Below are 22,865 nucleotides of genomic sequence, written 5' to 3'. Positions count from 1 at the left end.
TCTTATACCCCATAACACACTCCATGCATCCCCTATACATTCTACTCTCTTCCTTAATACACTCCATGCATCCCCATACACTCTCTTATACTCCACGCATTCCATACGTCCCCCTCACACTCTCCCGTACCCCATAACATACTCCATGCGTCCGCCACACACTCTCCATAACACAATGCATGCGTCCTTCATACACTCTCCTACACCCCATAACATACTCCATGTGTCCCCAAACACTCTCCTATTCCCCATTGTGAACTCCATGCTTCTTCCACAACACACTTCATGCGTCCCCCATACAGTCTCCATAACACTCTCCATGCATCCTCCATAAACTCTCCATAACACACTCCATGCGTCCCCCTTACACTCTCCAATACCCCATAACACACTCCATGCGTCCCCCTTACACTCTCCAATACCCCATAACACACTCCATGCATCCTCCATAGCACACTCCATGTGTCCCCCATACACTCTACTATACCCCACAGAGCAATCCATGTGTCCCCAAACACACTCCTATACCCCATATCACCCTCCATGCATCCCTATATACTCTGCTATACTTTAACACACTACTTGTGTCCCCTATACACTCTCCTATACCCCATGACACACTCCATGTGCCCCCATACACTCTCCATGACACACTCCATGCGCCCCCATACACTCTCCATAACACACTCCACGCGTCCCCATACAATCTCCTTAACACACTCCATGAGTCTCCCATAAACACCCCATAACATACTCCATCCATCCCACATACACTCTCCATAACACAATCTTTGTAACCCATAACCTCTTCTAAACTCGGAACGCACTGCATGCGTCCCCCATACACTCTCCTATAACCCATAGCACACTCCGTGCATCCCCCACACACTCTCCTATACCCCATAGCACACTCCATGCGCCCCCCAAACACTCTCCTATACCCTGTAATGCACTGAATGCGTCCCCCATACACTCTCCTATACCCCATAGCACACTCCATACATCCCCCACACACTTTCCTCTACCCCATAGCACACTCCATGTGCCCCCCATACACTCTCCTATACCCCGTAATGCACTGAATGCGTCCCCCATACACTCTCCTATACACTGTAATGCAATCCATGCATCCCATGAAGTAAAAAGATGGAAGTTTGGGGTGTAATTTCACATATACCTATGGCTTGTGCGAGAAATATCTAATTTAAATGACAACTTTGTGTAAAAAAAAAAAATGTTTTTATCATTTTCCAGAAACTTGTGGAAAAAAATAAATCTTCCATGAACTCAATATGCCTCTCAGCAGATAGCATAGGGTAATAAATAAACAAAAGTGCAGCGCTAAATGTTAGTAGATAAATGAATAATAAAATGTCCCAAAAACATATTATAAACGCATGAATAAATAGTTCATAAAATATATAGGTAATCCACTTGATGTCACAGTATACCAAGGCAAGTAGTTACTGGGGCAAATGATAAAATTGCGCACTCACTGGACGCGCATAGGTAATGCGCATGTAATCAATATCCAACCAGGTCACTTAGGAAGGCGGAATAGGTGAGCATCCATCTAAAGTTGGAAAATCTTGTCTTGGTGGTAAGTGATTAAAACTGCCAGGTCCAGAGGTCCCCTTAAGGTTGGATGAGTCCTTGAGGATGGCGGAAGAGCTAATTAATTTCCAGGATATCCCATTACTATCCACTACCACCAGAGGGAGGGAGCCCTATATCCAGTCTGTGCACCCATCCAACCTTAAGGGGACCTCTGGACCTGGCAGTTTTAATCACTTACCACCAAGACAAGATTTTCCACCTTTAGATGGATGCTCACCTATTCAGCCTTCCTAAGTGACTTGGTTAGATATTGATTACATGCGCATTACCTATGCACGTCCGGTGAGAGCGCAATTGTATCATTTGCCCCAATAACTACTTGCCTTGGTATACTGCGACATCAAGTGGATTACCTATATATTTTATGAACTATTTATTCATGCGTTTATAATATGTTTTTGGGACATTTTATTATTCATTTATCTACTAACATTTAGCGCTGCACTTTTGTTTATTTATTATCTTATGAGGTTTGCTGTGATTACCTTGAGTGCATTGGCCGCTGATTTTAGAGAGCTCACTTTTCATCCATTTATTTTAGATAGCATAGGGTGTCTACTTTCCGAAAAGGGGTCATTTGGGGGTGTTTGTACTATCCTGATATTTTAGCACCTCAAGAAATGTGATAGGTAGTCAGAAAGTAAAAGCTGTGTAAATTCCATTATCTATACCATAGTTTGTAGATGCTATAACTTTCACACAAAGCAATAAATATACATTTATTGGGATTTTTTTAACCAAAAACATGTAGCAGAATACATTTTGGACTAAATTTATGACAAAATTTTAGATTTTTGGGATATTTTTTATGACAGAAATGAGAAAATATAGTTTTTTTCCCAAAAAATATTTTTTTTCAAAACATTTATTTGTTTATAGTGCCAAAAATAAAAAGCAGACAGGTGATCAAATACCACCAAAAGAAATCTCTATTTGTGTAAAAAAAAGGACATAAACTTTATTTATGTACCGTATTGCATGACCACGCAATTGTCAGTTAAACTAGTGCAGCGCTGCATAGCAAAAGAATGCGTAAATTGTATCTATACCATAGTTTGTAGACGCTATAACTTTCACACAAAGCAATCAATATACACTTATTGGGATTTTGTTACCAAAAACATGTAGCAGAATACATGTTGGCTTAAATTTATAACTAACTTTGACTTTACTATATATTTTTTATAGCCGAAAGTAAAAAATATAGTTTTTCTTAAAATTTTTTGGTCTTTTGTTGTTTATGCAACGAAAAATATAAAGCGCACAGGTGATCAAATACCACCGAAAGGAAGATCTATTTGTGCGAAAAAAATTACATAAATTTCGTTTCGGTACAGCATTGCATGACCGTGCAATTATTGATTGAATTAGTACAGCGCCGAGTAGCAAAACGAGGCCTGTTGATTAAGGGGGGTAAATTCTCCGGAGGGCAAGTGGTTTTATAAATAGTTTGAGTTTTTATTTTCTGATCAAAAAAAGACTGAAAGAAAAATGTAGAGAAGGAAGGGAATAATGTAAAATGAAACCAACAGTAAAAACTTCATTTCCTTGAAGTCACGTGCAGCAGAGTCTCAAACTTCCTTCTTTTTTCAGAGCACACATCTCTCTCCAGTGTGTGAAACTGCCGATACTGAGCTATGATTCGTCTCACAATGACCTGGGGGGTCCTGCTCCTGGCAGGTGAGTGCTCATTGATTGCAATTCCTCTACTACCTGCAGAAAGTTTGGACATGAACGTATACTACTTATTGACTAAAGTACAGTTGGATATTTTATATTCAGTGCATTGTGGTTTCTGCTGTTCCTGACTTTACTTAGAAAGTGGCTGCTGGACTGTGTACTCATTCATTACCAAAGGAATGTTAGGTTCTAACTAAATAAAAGCTTGAACTTAAAAACTATTTGAGTTTTTATGTGCTTATCAAACACTCAAAACTGTAGAGTAAATATGGAATGATGTAAAATGAAACAAACAATAAAATTTGCTTCCTTGTGGCAACAATAGTTTAACGCAAACTGTAATTTGCCCATTCAGGACAAAGTAACAATTCAATATAAAAGCAGAAAATGTAGGGAGTACATAATTTCTACTTGTTCCTTTGTATTCCCTATTCCCCCAGAGGAGGAAAAACCACGAGTTCCTGGTACAGAGGTGCAAGTGACTCTCTTATCTGCCTATCCACTGGCCCAATAACTGTCATGTGGTGAAAGCGGATCCTTATGCAGGCCATGCATGGGTCGAATTGCGAACAAATTTTCTTTAGAAAATCAAACGTTTTGTGTGTTCTTTAATCCAATGGTGCCACCATTGATTTCGAAATTCGACCAACCAAGCCTTTAATTTCACCTCATTTTGCTACAGAAAAGAATTTTCGTGGCCCAGAATTTTCTTTTCTTTCCAGGTCACAGCTCATGCCCATTTCTTTTTCAATTAGATTTCTCGCACGATTCTCCCATCATTGATTAGAAATTAGTTCGTTTTTCAAAAAATCTCCAACATGCCGATCACTCAAATTTGATCGGCGCTCGAAAATTGGCCATTTCTTTGGCCCATTAATGGTGTGAAATTCGAATGAAAATTCTTAGAATAGATTTTCAAAAGAAAATTCTTTTGGAATTCGACCCATGTATGGCCGGCTTAAGTCCTTTGAAAACTCTAATTTAGTGTTGGGTTGGAACTAAGGCTTACACAGAGCAAATATCAGCCGGTTCCTGATGAACCAGCCAAAATTTACTCTGTCATCCCCTTTCCACCTGACAAGCAGAAAATTGTCAGCCGAACAGCGGTTGCATTCTGTCAGATGCCGCCTCTTTTTAGGTATTTTACCAGCTGTCCTGACTGTCAAAATGCAATAGCCACAGCAAGACATTTGTTCATATGCACATTTTGTAGCTTGAAACTCGAAGACCTTCAACAAGCAAAATACTATTCATTTCAATGGCCCTGCTCGCATGCAGATGTGATGTGTACATGGGCCATTGAAATGAATGGGATTTTGCTTATTGAGTGTCTTCGAGCTGTGAGCTTCGAGCTACAAAAATGATCAGGTGTGAATGCAGCCTCAGATTTTTCTTTGCTCTGCCTGCAGGGGTGGTGGGGTTGCACATGGACGGTAACTAAGTGCTCCATAGCCTCTCTGCTTTAAAGGAACCCGCTGCAGCAATGTATGGGTTGGCTTTAAGCTGCTGATGTATTTTTCTCCAAATAAATTAGATAATGGAGTTGTATCTACTACAATTCATGTAGTCTGTAAATAGATCTTTACATTATACCTTCAAACAACAGCAGTTAAGACATCCTGGAAAGGGAAAAACACGCAATGAAAAACAGGTGTGGCTACATTGTGCTTAATATTGGGCGTGGCTTAAATTAATATAGTTATATATAGTCTGAGACACTTTGCAGTACACAATGTCCAAATATGCCGCAGCCCTTGTACCTAAAAAAATGTTAATGTACCACCAGCAAGAAGTTCACAGACACACATAAACCTAAAGTATCTACTTTAAAAAATAAAACAGAATATGGCCAGAGAGCTAAGATTTTATCTAAGCCTACACTTAAGAAAAATGTTATTAAAATAGCCAGAAACTATTCAGAAGCCATCAACTGTTCAGACAATAAACACTTTGGCCAGGAGTATGTAATGTACAGCACTGTGTAATGTACAACACAATGTATAGAGCAAGCACTATGTAATGTACAACACAATGTAGAGAGCAAGCACTATGTAATGTACAACACGATGTATACAGCAAGCACTATGTAATGTACAACACAATGGGGAGAGCAAGCACTATGTAATGTACAACACAATGTATAGAGCAAGCACTATGTAATGTACAACACAATGTATAGAGCAAGCACTATGTAATGTACAACACAATGTAGAGAGCAAGCACTATGTAATGTACAACACGATGTATACAGCAAGCACTATGTAATGTACAACACAATGGGGAGAGCAAGCACTATGTAATGTACAACACAATGTATAGAGCAAGCACTATGTAATGTACAACACAATGTAGAGAGCAAGCACTATGTAATGTACAACACAATGTATAGAGCAAGCACTATGTAATGTACAACACAATGTAGAGAGCAAGCACAATGTAATGTACAACACAATGTAGAGAGCAAGCACTATGTAATGTACAACACAATGTAGAGAGCAAGCACTATGTAATGTACAACACAATGTATAGAGCAAGCGCTATGTAATGTACAACACAATGTAGAGAGCAAGCACTATGTAATGTACAACACAATGTATAGAGCAAGCACTATGTAATGTACAACACAATGTATAGAGCAAGCACTATGTAATGTACAACACAATGTAGAGAGCAAGCTCTATGTAATGTACAACACAATGTATAGAGCAAGCACTATGTAATGTACAACACAATGTAGAGAGCAAGCACTATGTAATGTACAACACGATGTATAGAGCAAGCACTATGTAATGTACAACACAATGTAGAGAGCAAGCACTATGTAATGTACTACATGATGTAGAGAGCAAGCACTTTGTAATGTACTACATGATTCAGAGAGCAAGCACTATGTAAAGTACAACACAATGTAGAGAGCAAGCACTATGTAATGTACAACACGATGTACATAGTGCAACAGTTAGCAGTGTGTGTCACAGTGCCCTTTTATTGCTGGCCAGCAAGAGGAAAAAATACCTGGCATCCATAGTCAGAGTAACAGACACTGCCCAGTATTGGTGATCAGGGGAAAGAAAACATGCCCAGCATTGATGTGGAGAAGGCAAAATGCATCAGTGGTCTGCAGGAGAAAATAATGACCAGCACTGGTAGTCAGTAGGAGGCAAAAATGCCAGATGTCAGTGATCAAGGGGGGGGAAAACATAATGCCTGGCACTGGTGGCCAGGGGGAGCAAAAAAAAAAAACCCAAACAAACATGGGATTTATGATCAGAGGGAGGAAAATGTGGTGGTCAGTAAGAGGAATAAATACCCTATGTTGGTGGTCAGTGGAAGGAAAAAGAATGTCTGGCATCAGTGGCCAGCAGAAGGAAAAATACCCCAGTGCAGGGTCATTGATGCTAAGTGGTGGTAAAGGTAGCCATTGGTGCTCACTGAGGGTAGAAGTGGACATTGATGTTCAGTGGTGGGTAAAAGGAGGGCATTGATTTTCAATAGTGCAGGAGGGGGCATTATGTTTAGTGTGTGTGTGTGTGTGGGGGGGGGGGGGGGCACTAGTGCTTTTTAGGGGAGTACAGAGACTTTGGTGTCAGTGAGGCACATGAGGGATTGTGTTAAAATCCTGGGACTGTTAGGCGGTATGGTTATATCTGTATAATATAAATTATTTATTATGATTATTATTTTTTTTATTCTGGAGTCTGAGGATTTCTTAATAAACACTGAAGCACGTGCTTCCTTCATGTTGCCATTCTATTTACAATGCTGTAATTACAAAGATTGGCTGCATCACATGTCTCTGAAATTGGCCATCAAACTAGATAATTTTTATTGCTCATATGATCGGTACAGTCGTATTCTGTGTGTCATTATCTTGTATACCATTATCTGTATGCAGCCTATTATATACTGTGAGGCATTGTCTCATCCACATGTGACAGGAGGAGAACTTGCTAGGCTGGATTTCCTCATATGAACACTTCCTCGTTTTGCTTTCTCTCTTCACATTTAATGGATGAAGAAGCAGGACTCAGCATGTCCTCTTTCACATTATGAGAAACAATTACATCCAAAAGTTTTACAGAAAAAAAATCAAGTCACTGGCAGCTCCCTCAAATTGGCTAAAAACTACTAAAAAGTAATAAATGACTTTATAAACTGGGGGTTAATGTGGAGAGTTTTCATGCACAATAGATCTAAGATATTTTTTTGTCACTGTATATTTGTCTGCACTTACAGACACTTGTTGCCACCACCTTTCAGGCACTGATGGTGGGATTTCTTTGGAGGAGAAAAAAAACAAAGCTTTAGCCTAGATATGACAGACAATAATTATTGGAACATAGTTCAAGCAGAAAAAATGCATACTTGTCTGTATTCAGACATGAAGACAGACGTTACCAAACCTTGTTTGTTAAACTTTTGTCCAGTTTTGGTACACAAAAAGAGTATAGAGCATCCTAGCAGAGAGAAAACTTGTTAATAAATAATCTTGTTGAGAAAACTTGTTAATAAAAAATAAATAAAACTCTCTTAATAAATAATCAAGGTGCTGCAGATTGAACTTTCTTTCTTTATAAACTGGAGATTGGGTGATCTCTAAATCCATCTGAACTAAATGTACAGGTTTATTAACCACTTGCCTACTGGCCACTTCTACCCCCTTCCTGCCCAGGCCAATTTTCAGCTTTCATGCTGTCTGGACCTGAACCAGAAACTTGCCCAGGGGAAGGGTCCTCTATTCCCCTTTACACGTTGGCGTCAGCTATAGCCCAGTCGGCACACACACAAACTACCCTACAGCAAACTTTCTGCAAGGTTCAGAAGCCAGTAAATCAAGTGTTAGAAGCTCATGCTATTATGCAAATTCCCTCGCAACTAAAAAGGTATGCTGTCTCTCCCACAGCTAAAAGATATCACTATGGAGAAGCAGGACATTTCATAGCGCAATGCTCAAATGGAGAGAACTTAGGAGATCTCACAGAGGTTGTAAAAGCATTAAAGAAACTGCTCCTCAGGAAGCTGCAGGGAAACTCCAAGGGACCTCAGCGAAAGAGCTAACTGAGGACCCACAGACTGAGACTTAGCTTGGGTTCACACTGATGCAGTACGGAATTTGCACCGGTTTCTGTGCGAATTCCGTACCGCATCACAATTGCACACCGCTGCGGATGTGTATGTTACATTAAAAACACCCCGGAAGCAGTTCACAAAATGCAGTGTGATGTGCAGAATTGGATTGCATGAGTGTGAATACCCATGCGATCCTATTCTAGTGTAGACCAAAAAAGGGGTCCTGCACCTTTGTGCTGCGGATGCGGTGCAATTTGAGCCATACAAAATATATGGCTCAAATCTCACTGCACAGAATTTGCATGTGATTTGCACAGGAATGCTGTACGGTTCCAGGCCAAGAGACAAAAGAGACTCAGATATCAGAGTTGGAGATCAAGAAGTTGGTCCCCAGCCTCCCACCTGAAAACCTCAAGCCTAACAAAACTCAGACATTAAAGTTGGAGATTGAGAAGCCGGTCCCCTACTGCCCGCTTGAAATTCCTGCATACTGCTCTCTAGTGCACAGAACAAAAAACACCTCCATGAATCACATAGAGATGCCACATTGGGTATTGCCTAAGCTGTGAAGCCAAAGCCAAGTAATGGCACAGAGTAAGTTGGAGATTGAGAAGCTGGTCCCCCACTGCCCGCTCGAAATTCCTGCAAACTGCCGTCTAGTGAACAGGCACGGGGTGGAGTCGATGGAATGGACACCATTCCGTTTGGCCCAAGAAAAAGCCTCAGCAGAAACATATACAAGACCAAAATAAAAAATGCATGGGTGCGAACTACAGAGCCATCTCCAATGACCTGGCCGAACAATTCGTAGGCCCTTCACCAGTCATCTCTATTCAAGTTGAAGGAATATATACAAAAACTCTGTTATATACAGGAGCCCAAGTGACACTGCTTTATTGAGACTTTATGATAAATACTGTACATGAAACACATACTGTACCGCTCCAAAAAGCTAGAAGAAGTAGAGGTTTTGGGAATTGGGACACATAAGTTCCCTTATGATGGATACATCTCAGTGAAGCTAAGGTTCAGCTCTCCAGTGACCAAAAAGTCTGAAACCTTCAACACTCTAGCAATTGTGTGCCCTCGCCACCCCCGGTCTTAACAGAGTTCTCTACTGTTAGGGACAAATACTGATCTGGTACAAAGGCTACTTATTCCAATAGCCATAAAGAAAGATTTGCCATTCGAGAGCATTCACCTGAAATTGCGACAAGCCTATCAGTGTGTCCTGAGAGAGCAGAAGACCCCTGACGGGGGAGTTGGGAGAGTGTGGAAGCCCAACTCTGAAGAGAGAGTATTGCAACCTGATGAAATCACCTGTTTGAGAGCTACTGTCAAGCTAACTTGGGATCAGCCTGGACCCTTTGTTGTCCTCGAATACAATGCTTTTGGAGGAGATGCTGGGGTTGAGATGATCCCAGAAATAATCTTTACAAAGGCTTAGAACCAAAGTCATGGAAGGGTACCTAGCAGTGTGAGAAACATCACTGAATCTCCAATCAGAAGGAAACCCCGGATGCTACTCAAGCAGGAGAATGCAGCAACCCCAGTGGGCACAGCCAGTTCAGTGAGGGAAGACCTGAAAGGAGAGGGTGAATACAGATTTTACCCTCACGACTCCCACTGTCCCAAGAGTGGAAGGATAGGGTAAAGGACAGACTCTTGCAAAGGAAAGAGATGTTTCCAAAGAACGACTATGATGTGGGCTGTGCTAAGAGTGCCCAGCACAAAATTCAGCTGTAGGAAGACAGACCAAGGCAAATAGAGCAAGGCAAATACACTTGAGTGACCTAGAAAACCTCAGAGAGCAAGTTGCTGAACTGAAGAAGTCCTATAGTAGTGGTGAGGAAGAAAAATGGAACCCCCGCGGATGTGTATTGATTACAGAACTCGAAGAACAGAAGAACCATTTCTGATCAGAACACTACTTCACATGCAGTTTCCCCACTGCTCCTGTGTGAACCTAGGCTTGTCATATCTTGAGTTCACACAGGAGCGGTGCGGGAAACCTCCTTGCAGGCAACCCATGCTAAGCGGAGAGTGGGAGTGTGGGAATGTATATTATGGAAGCAGATGCTCCATATTCTCAGCAGTATGCAGTATTTCAAATCCCCACTGCTTTCTGCCCTCTCCTTGCAGGGATGACAGCTCAGGCTAGAGGGCATGTGATGGTGCTGACCAATCAGATGCTCTTTAGCCCATACTATTATTGCTGCAAGGAGAGGAGAGATAGCCATGGTTATTTCAAATCCTCAGACCTGTGAAGCAGCTTTCTCTCCTTTCCTTTCAAGGATGACAGTACGGGCTAGATGGCATCTGATTGGTCAGCACCATCCACGTGCTTTCTTTCCTCTCCTACTGCTGAGTATCAGCTCCTCTCTTGTTGAACATATCTAGGAAATCATGATACACTCCAGGAACTACGGTATTAGATGAAGTTTGTTATCAGAGTTTATACATGGCACAATCGTAATCTGGACTGGACAGCTTAACAGGCAATGCTCCTGACAGTGAGGACTGAAAGTTCACCTCCCCTGTGACTCAGTTGATGTGGGGATTTTGTGTCTGGAACCATGGCATAATGGTATACCCAAGATGACAATGTACAGTGGTGATGAGGGGATATCCAAGCGCAACAGTTCTTTATGGCTCGAGAAGGAAGTAGTAACTGGTAGAGTAATGGTTTCCTGTGTTACAGTCCCGGACTTAATACTAGACCCATCAGCAAGATAAACAGAAAGTCCTGTGGGCCTTGGGCTGAAAAGGAAGCTGTGCTGTGGAGGACAGGTCTATGAAGCAGCTGCAGGCCCATGAAACAACTGGCAGGACGCTTCCCAGAAGCTGGAAGAACATGGGAAGAGTTACTTGATTCAATATTGCAGACAGAGTAGGTGGGTTACTGGTAGAAGAGATGGGCAGACACTTTCGTAGTTTGCCAGGCAATTCCGCACGTAGTACCCTGCTTCTCCACAGTAGAGGCACAAGTTGTTCTGTCACCAATGTTGACATTCTTCTGGTGTAAGAGAAGGACGTAGGATACCCTACTGCAAAGGTTCAGGTTCATCAGATGCTGGGGAGGCTGAAGGCTCCGGACTGGCTGATGATGGCACCTTGGGCAGCATCCACACAACACAGGTTTAGCCAGTGGATCTATCTAGCCATTGCTTTGTGAGTCGCTGGTCAATCTGACTTGATAAATCAATCAGTCCCTCTAGAGAGCTTGGCATCCCTTCCCTGGCCTATTCATCTTTTAGGGGTTCAGAAAGTCCCAGATGAAACTGATAATGGAGGGCAGCATCATTCCAGCTGGTATCAGAATTGTGCCAGGGTGTCAAAGAAGCTTTTAAGGGTACACAACTTGGCATATTCTCTCTACAGAAGACAATGAGCCTAGGTCTGGGGTTCCCCTTGTAGCAGAGAGGTAACCAATCCCACCTTGGTGGCTTCCAGTTAAAAAATGTGCGGAGCTGCAAGGCTAAATACAGTTGACATGTGTTGCAGAATGCGCAAAACTTAGTCCAATCACTGGAAAATCTTTCTGGCATGGGAACCCTTGGTTCAGGAGAAAGCATCATGACTGTAGGTAGAGCAGGAGCAGAGGCCTGAGATCCAGCTGGAACTGAGGAGGAGACCGTGGAGGTTGTCTTTGCTGAAATCACAGGTGCAGGCAGGGCTTGAAGATGGCTCTCGAGCAGTGTATAACCCTTTTATAAATTCTTGTAGCTATGTGCTGGCAAATCTCGTCAAGCAGGGAGACCCCTCTTTCAGGCTCTGACATGGTCATCTGGTACTGTAACGTACCTGGTGATGGAGCCTGAAACGCAAGGGAATGCCTTTCTTACAGCTCTGGCTCAGAAACCCTGGCAAAGTAACAGGTAACTCCAGAGCACAGAGTGGGACAAGTGCCTGTTAAGAGAATGCTGATGTGCATCAGGATACGCAGGAACAGCTGGCTGGTAGCATGCTGGCAGAAGAGCAGGAACTGGTATCAGGCACGGCTTCAGCTGGTTCAGGTGCAGGAAAAAGAGCCAACGCAAGATCAGACAGTCCAGGTCAGCAACTAGCAGGCAGATCAGACACCGGTGGCAGGCGGATGAGTAGTCAGAAGTCAGGATCAGTAACAGCAAGGCAGATAAGCAGAAGGGTAAGGCAGAAGTGTAGTCCAGAGGCAATCCAGGGGTCTGGAAGGGAGAGACAGAAAGAGGAAGGAAAGCAAAATACAGAATTGTTCTCACTTCCCCCACTACTTCTGTGCGGCTTCTTTCTGAATGTCTAATCAGAGTACTTTGCTTCCAGTTTGTACACATTATAGTATAATTAAGCAATTTTTGGATGTGTGCAGAAATAGAGACATTTAAACCTTAGAAGTAGCTTTTAAAATACATTTGTTACAAACCTGGACAATTTAAATGGAGTGTATAAATCAAATACATAAGCAATTGACTGCATGTCACAAATTTCATAAGATCCAGATATATTGACAGCTTGTTTTATGAAAACAGCAACTTCCTTGTAAAAGGCTTAATGTAGTATTAAAGCAGAACTAAACCCATTGATTTATTTATTTCAGGTACTTATATAGTGCCGTTAATTTACGCAGCGCTTTACATATACTGTATATATATATTGTACATTCACATCAGTCCCTAACCCTCAAGGGGCATACAATCTAAGGTCCCTAACTCACATTCATACATATACATACTAGGGACAATTTAGACAGGAGCCAGTTAACCTACCAGCATGTCTTTGGAGTGTGGGAGAAAACTGGAGCACCCGGAGGAAACCCATGCAGTCACAGGGAGAACATGCAAACTCCAGGCAGGTGGTGCCAGGGTTAGAATTCGAACCAGTGACCCTAGTACTGCCAGGCGGAAGTGACAACCATTTAGCCACTGTGCTGCCCCACTTTTAACTGTTTCCCAAAACAGGTATGCCTTGAAAGATAACTGTCACAGTTGCTGGTGCTCTCAATTGAACAGTTAAAAGAGAAATGTGACCAAAGCTTTGTTGGCCATACTTTTCATGTGGATCGCAGGAGTGCACTTAGTTCTGCACTTCATTTATTATATTGAAGCTTACCAATTCTTAGATGTGATGGCTGTATTTGTTTTCCTTTTTAGGCTTTCTTTCCTTTATTTGCACCTGGTGATCCTGCCAGTAAATCTGTTGTTTTTCAACAGAACAAGTTCTCCTATTTATTTATGATAAACTTTTATCACAAATGAAAAAAAAACACATTGCTGTTAGTGCTTGTGTGAAGTGTGAGCTGGAGTTTGGACTCAATTTGTTAGTGAATCTAATCTGCTAGTACATCTAACACTCCCCCTCCCAGACTGATAATGCTGCTGTTCAAATGCATTAGTGGGGATACACTAATACAGGAAGTGTGTTACTGGCCAGATCACCAGGTGAAAAAAGAGGGAAGATTCATGGCTCTATTTTCTATATATCTGCCATATGCAACCTGTGTAGATCTTTAGGCTGGCCATACATTATACAATTTTCTTGAGATTTTTCATTTAAATTTACCAAAAACCATATATCGGAAGTCAAATCTAACAACACTTTCAATTGTATCCAGTTAGGCAGGCTCTTGCACTACAAGGTTAAAGGTAAATCTAAAGGAAATTGGACAGAAATTGGACAAAAAATTGTATAGTGTATGGCCAGCCTTATTCTTATCCCCTTTTCTCCTCCATGGTGCTGGCATCTCAACTGTGGGCACCAGACTGACAGCTTGCGGCTTCACAGCCTGGTGCCCACTGCGCATGTGCGAGTCATGCTGCTCCTCCTAATTGGTCCGGCAGTCTTCTGGGACCTGTGAAATTTCCCTGAAGATTTTGAGAGGGAGGAGGGGGCTAAATGTCTGGCTCACCTCACTGCGACAAACTGAGCTGGAATTAGGAGTGGGTACCTGTCAAAAACAGGTATCCGCTCCCCCCCCCCAAAAGGTGCCAAATATGGCATATTTTAAAAAAGCAGCAAATAGCTTTGTGTATCCCGAACTCAATGACTGATAGAGAGAGATGATGACATAGATGGTTCAAGCATGGGAAACTGTAAAATTGTTTCTATATCTTATAAAGAATATAGATCCGCAAAGCTATGATTTGAAGTCCGATATCTCCATAATGTTCCAGCCTGGGTTGCCATATGTTTAAGGCTGGCTTTCTGAGCAATAATTCTTTTAGACTTCACAAATTAGTTGACTTTCCTAATAATGGTTTAATTTGATAAGGTGGTTGTTTGCTCTTGTTTGCTGCTACAGTAAGTGGGTCTTGGTAGCCATTGCTTTGTCTGGACCAGCCCGTGAGTCATGAATATCTTTCCTGCGGTTTGTTACCATACAGAATGATTGTAGGGACTCTTGTCATAGTTTTATTATTATTATTATACAGTATTTATAAAGCGCCAATGGTTCGCTCAGCGCTGTACATTACAAAGGGGGACAGAACATGTGACAGAACAATACCAATACAATGCAAAACATGAGAGTATTGAGGGCCCTGCTCTTTCGAGCTTACAATCTAGGAGGGAGGGGATAGTGGTACAGGAGGAGATAGCTGTGGGGGATGGAGTGGTAGGAAGAGTGGAGGAGGTCGGCAAGTTAGCAGGGGGTGGGGTAGGCTTCCCTGAAGAGGTGGGTTTTCAGGGTGCGCCTAAAGGAGAGGAGAGTAGGTGATAATCTGATGGGTTGGGGCAGGGAGTTCCAGAGGATGGGTGACACTTTGGAGAACTCCTGGAGGCGGGCATGGGAGGAGGAGACCAGGGAACTAGAAAGGAGGTCTTGTGAGGAGCGGAGTGTGCGTGCTGGGCGGTACTTGGATATTAGGTCGGTGATGTAGTACGGGGCAGTATGGTGGACAGCTTTGTACGTCAGTGTTAGGATTTTGAATTTGATCCGTTGCGCAATCGGAAGCCAGTGGAGGGATTGGCAGAGGGGGGTGGCGGAGATGGAGCGGTTGGAAAGGTGAATGAGTCTGGCAGCCGTATTCAGGATCGACTGAAGCGGGGATAGCCAGCGGCGAGGCAGGCCAGTGAGGAGGGAGTTGCAGTAGTCGAGTCGTGATATGACGAGGGAGTGGATGAGCTGTTTAGTGGTTTCTGGGGTTAGGAACGTACGTATTTTGGCGATGTTACGGAGGTGGAGTCTGCACGAGTTTGTTAAAGATTGGACTTGGGGCTAGAAGGATAGGTTGGAGTCCAGAATGACACCATTTTTAGACAAAATTGTGGAGAGATGTCTGGTAATCTTATTCCAGAGAGCATAAACCATGCTGCAAATCCACCAGCAAGCAACCCCTGAAACAGATTTAGGGGGAGACATTTATATTTTCCTTTTCAGATTATTAAAAAAATTATATTATTGATACAACTTGCTTTAGTTACAGTCTTGCAGTTATACTGAAAATTTAAGTTCCACATGTGTAGTGTTAATTCTTTGCTTATATTTCCATATTAAGGGTAGTCGGCTCACTGGATTTATCAACATAAATGGATGAAATGACACCATTTTGTAAATTTAAGAGTGCTTTTTTATACATCAAATAAAAGGACAAAGGTTGTATTACCTTGCTGTGACTTCTGCAAATCCTAAAGACATGAAATATTTTTAATGAGCTGTATTGTTTATTGGATGAAATGTGGTATATTGGGAAAAACTCAGTAAAAAAAAAAACTCTTTTTCCTCCTTCTAACAAATGGTGGATTGTCATGGCTTCAAAACCACCATAGAAAATCATGCTTATTAATGCTGAGGGGAAAGTCAGGGCTGGAGGATAGATTAGATTAGAGGTTATAGGGTTGTTTGAAAATCTACAGTCTCTGGAGGAAGAGATTATACATATTTAGTCTTAGTCTACAAAATCTATCACTGCTGTCTTCATGAAAGGCTCTTTAGAGACCCCAAAACATCGAATTACAAGTTTTTGACAAGAAATGTCTCTGTGTTTGCATAACGTTTAGAGTACTAATGATGATTTTTGGTCCACAATCATTGCCTATGGCAGCTTCATCTGTCGCTCCCCTATTCTCCACCCTTCCTATCCTATTTCCTTTCTTACCTTTCTTCTTCTTCGCATCTTCTTGCTTCCTCTTATTATATATTTATTTTTATTTTAATGCTACACAGTTTTTTTTATTCATTTAATTTAGAGTTTTTATTTCTAATGACCCTGACAATTGGTTACTTACGCGCCATGTTGTATGAGTATGTAACTGGACATGCCATTTTAAAAAACAAATAAACAGTTAATAAAAGAAAAAAGGCTGTATCACATCTTCAGTACAACTGTAAAGAAATGCCTGTAGCGAATAAGGAAGAATGGAAATAGCGCAGGGCATACATGACTAGGCCCAGAGTGGTGTAGGGAACGGAAAGAGTTAAAGTTAGCTCCAGGGGGTGGGAAATTGATTGGGGAATTATCGGATTGGCGGATGTGGAGTGTAGGAGGGGTCTGTGGCACCTTAGGGTGGGGGGTTCTGTGGAAGGGGCGTCAGTGGAGCTGGACGTGAGCAAGGACCAGAGCTTCCCTCCCGCCCTCCCTGTTTGGTTGGGTATCGGGTCTCGTCCGGGGGGAGGTAAGGAATACAAAAAAAAAAAAAAAAAAAGGTAGAAAAGGGGGTTTTCTGTTGGTTCGCGGGCGGTTGTTGGTCTTTGGAGGCGGTTCTCATCTTGGAAGGTAAAACAATGGTGTGGGACCCCATCCGTGGTATGGGGGGCCCGGTGGATATTCCCAGTTAACCAAGGTTTAACTGGAAGGTGGTGGTGCTGCACTGCAGACGGTATGGTTGTCTCCGAGCTGGTTGGTTGCGGCTGGAGGCCTAGTGTATAGGGTTGTCCGCAGGTGCATTTTGGATCGTTTGTGGGTGCCTTTGAAGACCAACAACAATTCTTTGGTTTCCGTTAAGGAACGGTTGATGTATGTAAAATGTGAAGTTGTTAATAAAAGGCCATGTTGGCCATTTACTCCAAAATGGTGTCATGTTTTTTGTAAAGTTTATTTGGTTAAGGGGGTGGGGAGTGGTATGGATAGGTAATGGTGGAAGTAGGAGTGGACAAGCCTATCTATGGTGCATTAGTCATGTACCTGGTGGTAGAACCTGAAGTGCAGAGGAAAGCCTCCCTTGCAGCTCTTGCTCAGGGGCCCTGGTAGAGTAACAGGGAGCTCCAGAGCACAGAGTTGCATGAGTGCCTGGTAGGACTTCTGCGGATGGATTTTGACATGCATCAGGAATGCAGGAGCAGCTGGTGGGTGGCACACTGGCAGAAGTGCAGAGGCAGATGGCCACGAGCAGGGCTAACAGGGGTTATGCACCTGCTCATAAATATGCACATTCCCTGACAACAAAATAATAAGGGGTGGGGCAAAGGTGCCCCATATTTCCTTGTAATAATGCATCATTTGTTACTTAAAATTACGTATCTGATGCTGAAACTTTATGAGCTCAGCCTGCAACACAGAAACTGGGAGTGCTAAGAAAGTATACAAAATTCAGGGAAGAAAAGTCATCTTAATTGCCCCATCCAAAAAGGAAAATTTCCACCTCTTGTCTTTGAAGACAAACAAATTAGTTATATGTTGTCATTCTGTAAAACATTGTTGGTGGGCCCATAAGGGTTAGGTATAATTTTAGTACATGAGCCCTGGCTTTGAAAGATGCGTTATATTTTTCCTTTATAATTTTTTTTTTTTTATTTTGTCTGACTTTTTATTTCATATATTTTGTGTTAAGATGTTTAATATTTAACATTATCTTTCTTGTCTTCTTTTTTTTAGGAATATTCATGGTTGACATATATGCAGAACCATCTATGATGGCATCAGTACAGTCAACAACTAAGGCACCAGAATCATCCAACAGCACAATAAAAATGTCCTCTACAGCACACACGTCTTCCAGTGCAACAAACTCAACAACACATGCGACTTCAAATGCAACACACACGCCTTCAAGTACAACCTCACATGCATCCACCAATACTACAACACGCCCAACAACAACACATACTACTACACCAGTTCTACCAACAAAGCCTTCACCACCAACAAGTGGAAAGTACAAAGTTAAAAATGGTAATGTGACATGTATAATTGCAGACATGGGTCTGGCACTTAAACTGGAAAATTCAACAGTAATGCAAGACAAAGAAGCAAAGGTATGCCTCTTAGGATTGTGGATGTCCATGTCTTTATAAACTTAGCAGCGCTACCTGACCAGTTTCTCCTTATCTCCAGCAAAAGCCCAACTTATGTTAAACGATTATATTTTTACATGTACGAATAAAATGTGTCTCCATCCTCAACATAAGCAGACTATAATGGTTATTATATTTAGGGAATACACTAATACAAAATAATATTTACACTTCCACTCCACAAGTCCATTCATTATATGTTGAATGGTGCCCTGTGAGGACTGAAGATATCTTGTAGTGAAGGAAACTTACTGTGGGGAATTGTTTCAGATTGAGTATTTCAGCCAGAGCCGTGGATATGGGGGTACCACCAGTCCTCCTGTACAGGGCCCAGGCCAGCAGAGAAGCCCAGGCAGCCAGGTGAATCATATGTGGGCAAGGAGAGTGATCTCCCACTGATCACAGTGGAGTGGGCAATTACTGAAACCAATCCCCTGTATGGCTCTCTCTGCAGCAGCTTTCAGCTGCTGCAGAGAGGGCCCTACAGGAAAACAGTTACAGCAATTGCTCCACCCTGGTGCACCCATCACCCTCCCTGTACACCATACATTTCCCCCTGCTGCCCCCACCCCTGTAATGTTGCCTGCCTCTCTCCTCTCATTCCCATCAGCTGCATACAATAGGATCCTTCAGGATGGAGAGTGGGGGAAGGGTCTGGTCAATATGTTACATTTACCAGCCCCTTCCTTTCCCGAATGAACACAATGAGTGATTGGTACCAATCAATCACTTTGTTCATTCATAATTGAAGCATAGTAAACTGTGTTTTTTGTGAGAATGAGAGGGGGGGCGGCTTGTCAGGTTGGCTGTATGGGGCCCCATGGTTTGGGGGGCCCTGTCAGGTTGGCTGTATGGGGCCCTGTGGTTTCTAACCGCAATCCTGATTGCAGCTTGAGCTTCTTTTTTGTAGCATGGAGGCCCCTTTAAATTAAAAAAAATATATTGTCCGGAGTTGGACTTTAAAGAACCAAGGTCAACATTAAGGCTGCATTCACACTTGAGCATTTTGTTACTTGAAGTGCAAAGCTCAATGCTCCTAAAAAGCTCAAACATAAAAATGGTGATCAGGTGTGAACAGGCACCATAGAGAACAATTAATTTTTTAAGTTTGAGCTTTTTTTGAGCTTGGAGCTTCAAGCTACAAAACACTCAAGTGTGAATGCAGCCTAATGGAGGAGCAAAACACAGCCTACAGTAAGTACCTATTCTGGCCCCAGGGGAAGTCATTCGTGTTAGTGATTTCCTGGTAATCTTTTATCTAAATTTTTAGTACCTAAAAGCATTACTGATCCTCTTTTACACAACTGTGGTCATTAGACTAATCCTTTCAGCTATACATTGATAAAGGGTAGAATGCAGTTCCTTAATATTTCAACATGCTGTGAGTTCTAGAGCTAAAATAAATGGGATAATGCCATATTACTGAAAATATACAATATTGGCTTTTATTATGGATTAAGGTACCCAGAAAACTAAAATGATAGTTAACTAATGTAGGCAATTTTGAATACAACAGGAAATACAGTAATCCTATTGATGGCTAGCAACAGATAGCATAGCACTGATTCTCAGGACACTGTCAACTGGCTTTGTTGGCTTTTTCAACTAATCATTTTTGTTTCCATGTTGGTTCACAAATATGCGGATTGGTTGCAGCGTGAACTCCATCCAATCCACATGACATGGGAAAAACATTACTTCCTATGGTTCCTGTTCACATATGTCCGGTGCACTGGCGGTGCGGATTCAGTGCACTTTGAAAAAAAAGTCCTGTCTCATTTCTGAGCAGTGCAGTCCGGTTTAGGTGCGGATTACAAGCTATTGACTTCTATGGGTACCGTTTCTAAACCGCACTTGTGTGAACAGGATAATCCTGAGAGCTAATCCTGTCCTGAACCTGATGTAAACCTGACATGAACCGGTGAACAACTACTGTATCAGTTATCTGTGAAACCTGAGCTTCTATCTACACCACACATGTGTGAATCAGCTCTAAGGGAATCTGCACACTCATCTTCATTTCATTAAACAGAGTCAGCAAAATAATAGTGAATGCTCATGTAGTAATTGTTTACAGAGAAAGCACAGTCTTTTCATGTTGAGTTATTATTAGTGTGTTTACCTTTGTAGATTATGCAGTTAAGTCAAGATGTCATCCACAAAAAGAAGTGTTCAGTTGATCATAACCATTGTGTAGCATTGCCAGGCAAGATTGAAACAGAAAGCAAAACCTGTGTAGGTAATAAGCAAATACGCTGTGCCTGGATACACAATTAATAATTAAAAACTTTCCATATGTAGTGCTACACCTGTAGGAGGTGCTATGTTTAGACAGGTTCTTTCATGAACAGAAGCAGACCGACAACTCATGGGGCTCCCAGACAATATGAGATCATGGAGACCCCAGGTTTAATTATGGCCACCGCGCAGCAGCCATCTTTATGATGCAACATTATTGTGGCAGGCATCACCAAGCTCAGTGACATGCAGAATGGCAGGAGACTTAAAGGTACCAATAAAGGTACCAAGAGCCTCTCATGGGTAGGGCATCATGTGCCCCTGGGAAAGGTAATGCACTGGGGCGCCTACCAGGGAGATGGTGACCCGTAGGGTGCATAGCACACTGTGGCACATAGTCTGTGTTGCAAGATTGTGCCACATATTGGGCTTGGATTTTTAGTCTGATTCAGAAATTTTAGTCTGATTTGTTACAAATTGTTCATTTTAATTTTTAATTAACTTTAATTTAATAATGTTTTATATTTTTTCACAACGCTGTTGGGAAGGGGGGCTTTGTTGAGATATCGGGGGTCTAAGCAGACCCCTGAAGTCTCACTTTGAGACACAGAGAAAGGAACTGAGGAAATATTCCCCAGTCCCTTTTTCTGTAGCTTCGGCTGCACTGCAGATGAATGAACATGAGACAGACCCTCCTGTCCATTCATAAACTGAAGCATAGTAAACACAGTTTACTATCCTTCAGTTTTAAATGTATACAGTGAGTGATCAGTACTGATCACTCACTGTGTTCACTTAGCCAGCAGCTGCTGCCAGCGGGAGAGGGCAAGGGGGAAGCCAGAAGAGAGGAGGTCCAGGCAGCGAGAGAAATCTGGATCAGTGCAGCGGGTGGGGGAAATAACTGGAGCCAATCTTTTGTGGCTCTCACTGCAGCAGCTAGAACAGGGGATGTCGGTATGCAGCTGCTGTAGTGACAGCTACAAAAGATCACTTGAAGTTATCTCCCCCAACCTGCTGCACTGATCACCTGCTCTATCCACACACAATTCCCCTGGTGGGGGGGGGACGGGGGACTGCAGGGGCCCACCCATGCATTTGAGGGCCTGTGTGCAAAAAGACAGACTCATTTGGCCCCCTACTAGGGAGGCAGCCAGGAACACAGCAACAACAGTTCATTCACTTTGGCTCATTATTCAGTCTAGGTGTTGTCTTTTGGAAGTTTATTTGCTAGTAGAAACTTGGGAAGGGATATGGGGTGATTCAGGATACTCCTCTATTGCTAGTAGAGGACACTCCTTACTTAGCAGCAGTAGCATTAGTGTAGGTAGAATGGAACACTCCACAGTTCACAGCCAGTTTCCTAATCTGAGAACTGGTGGTAACTCTTTAAGAATTTGACGCTGCCATAGTGACGGATGCTTAAAGTGGCACGCCAGTACTCAGAGCGGCCAGGGCCTGTGCTGTAAAGCTGTCATGTATGTGATAACTTGGAATAATAGAAAAGAAGGATGTCCAAAATAATGCACTTTTGATGGTAGATTAAAAGGCATTTATTGAGAGTAACGAAAAGTACATCAAGCCAATGCGTTTTGGGAGAAAAGACTCTCCCTTTTTCAGGGATAATAAACAAATACCAAAAGAACACAGTATGTATATTTAAGAAAAACCATATATATATATATATATATATATATATATATATATACACATATATATAGCCAAAAGTATTGGGACGCTGCTTTTACACACACATGAACTTTAATGGCATCTCAGTCTTAGTCCGTAGGGTTCAATATTGAATTAGCCTGCCCTTTGCAGCTATAACAGCTTCAACTCTTCTGGGAAGGCTGTCCACAAGGTTTAGGAGTGTGTCTATGGGAATGTTTGACTATTCTTCTAGAAGCGCATTTGTGAGGTCAGGCACTGATGTCAGACGAGACGGTCGCAGTCTCCGCTCTAATTCATCCCAAAGGTGTTCTATATGTTTGAGGTCAGGACTCTGTGCATGTTAGTCAAGTTCCTCCACCCCAAACTCGCTCATCCATGTCTTTATGGA

At 42.3% G+C, this 22,865-nt stretch overlaps 1 protein-coding gene across 2 annotated transcripts in view; it reads left to right on the top strand.

The window, feature by feature from the left end:
• The first annotated feature begins 3,198 nt into the window (after positions 1-3,198).
• Positions 3,199-22,865, top strand: part of LAMP3 (lysosome associated membrane protein 3) — a 72,803-nt gene continuing 53,136 nt past the window's right edge. For both annotated transcript variants that reach the window (XM_089675581.1, XM_089675580.1), the window contains exons 1-2: positions 3,199-3,297; positions 18,153-18,532. In XM_089675581.1, the coding sequence (XP_089531707.1) occupies positions 3,255-3,297; positions 18,153-18,532 (423 nt within the window). In that variant the 5' untranslated portion in view covers positions 3,199-3,254. The remainder of the gene's footprint in view (positions 3,298-18,152; positions 18,533-22,865) is intronic.

This window comes from Staurois parvus, unplaced genomic scaffold (genome assembly GCF_062004578.1).
Source record: "Staurois parvus isolate SC_StPar_1 unplaced genomic scaffold, SC_StPar_1.0 ptg000155l, whole genome shotgun sequence".
Classification (NCBI taxonomy): domain Eukaryota; kingdom Metazoa; phylum Chordata; class Amphibia; order Anura; family Ranidae; genus Staurois; species Staurois parvus.
Note: the sequence above shows the minus strand (reverse complement) of the source record. Positions and strands in the feature narration are given on the sequence as shown.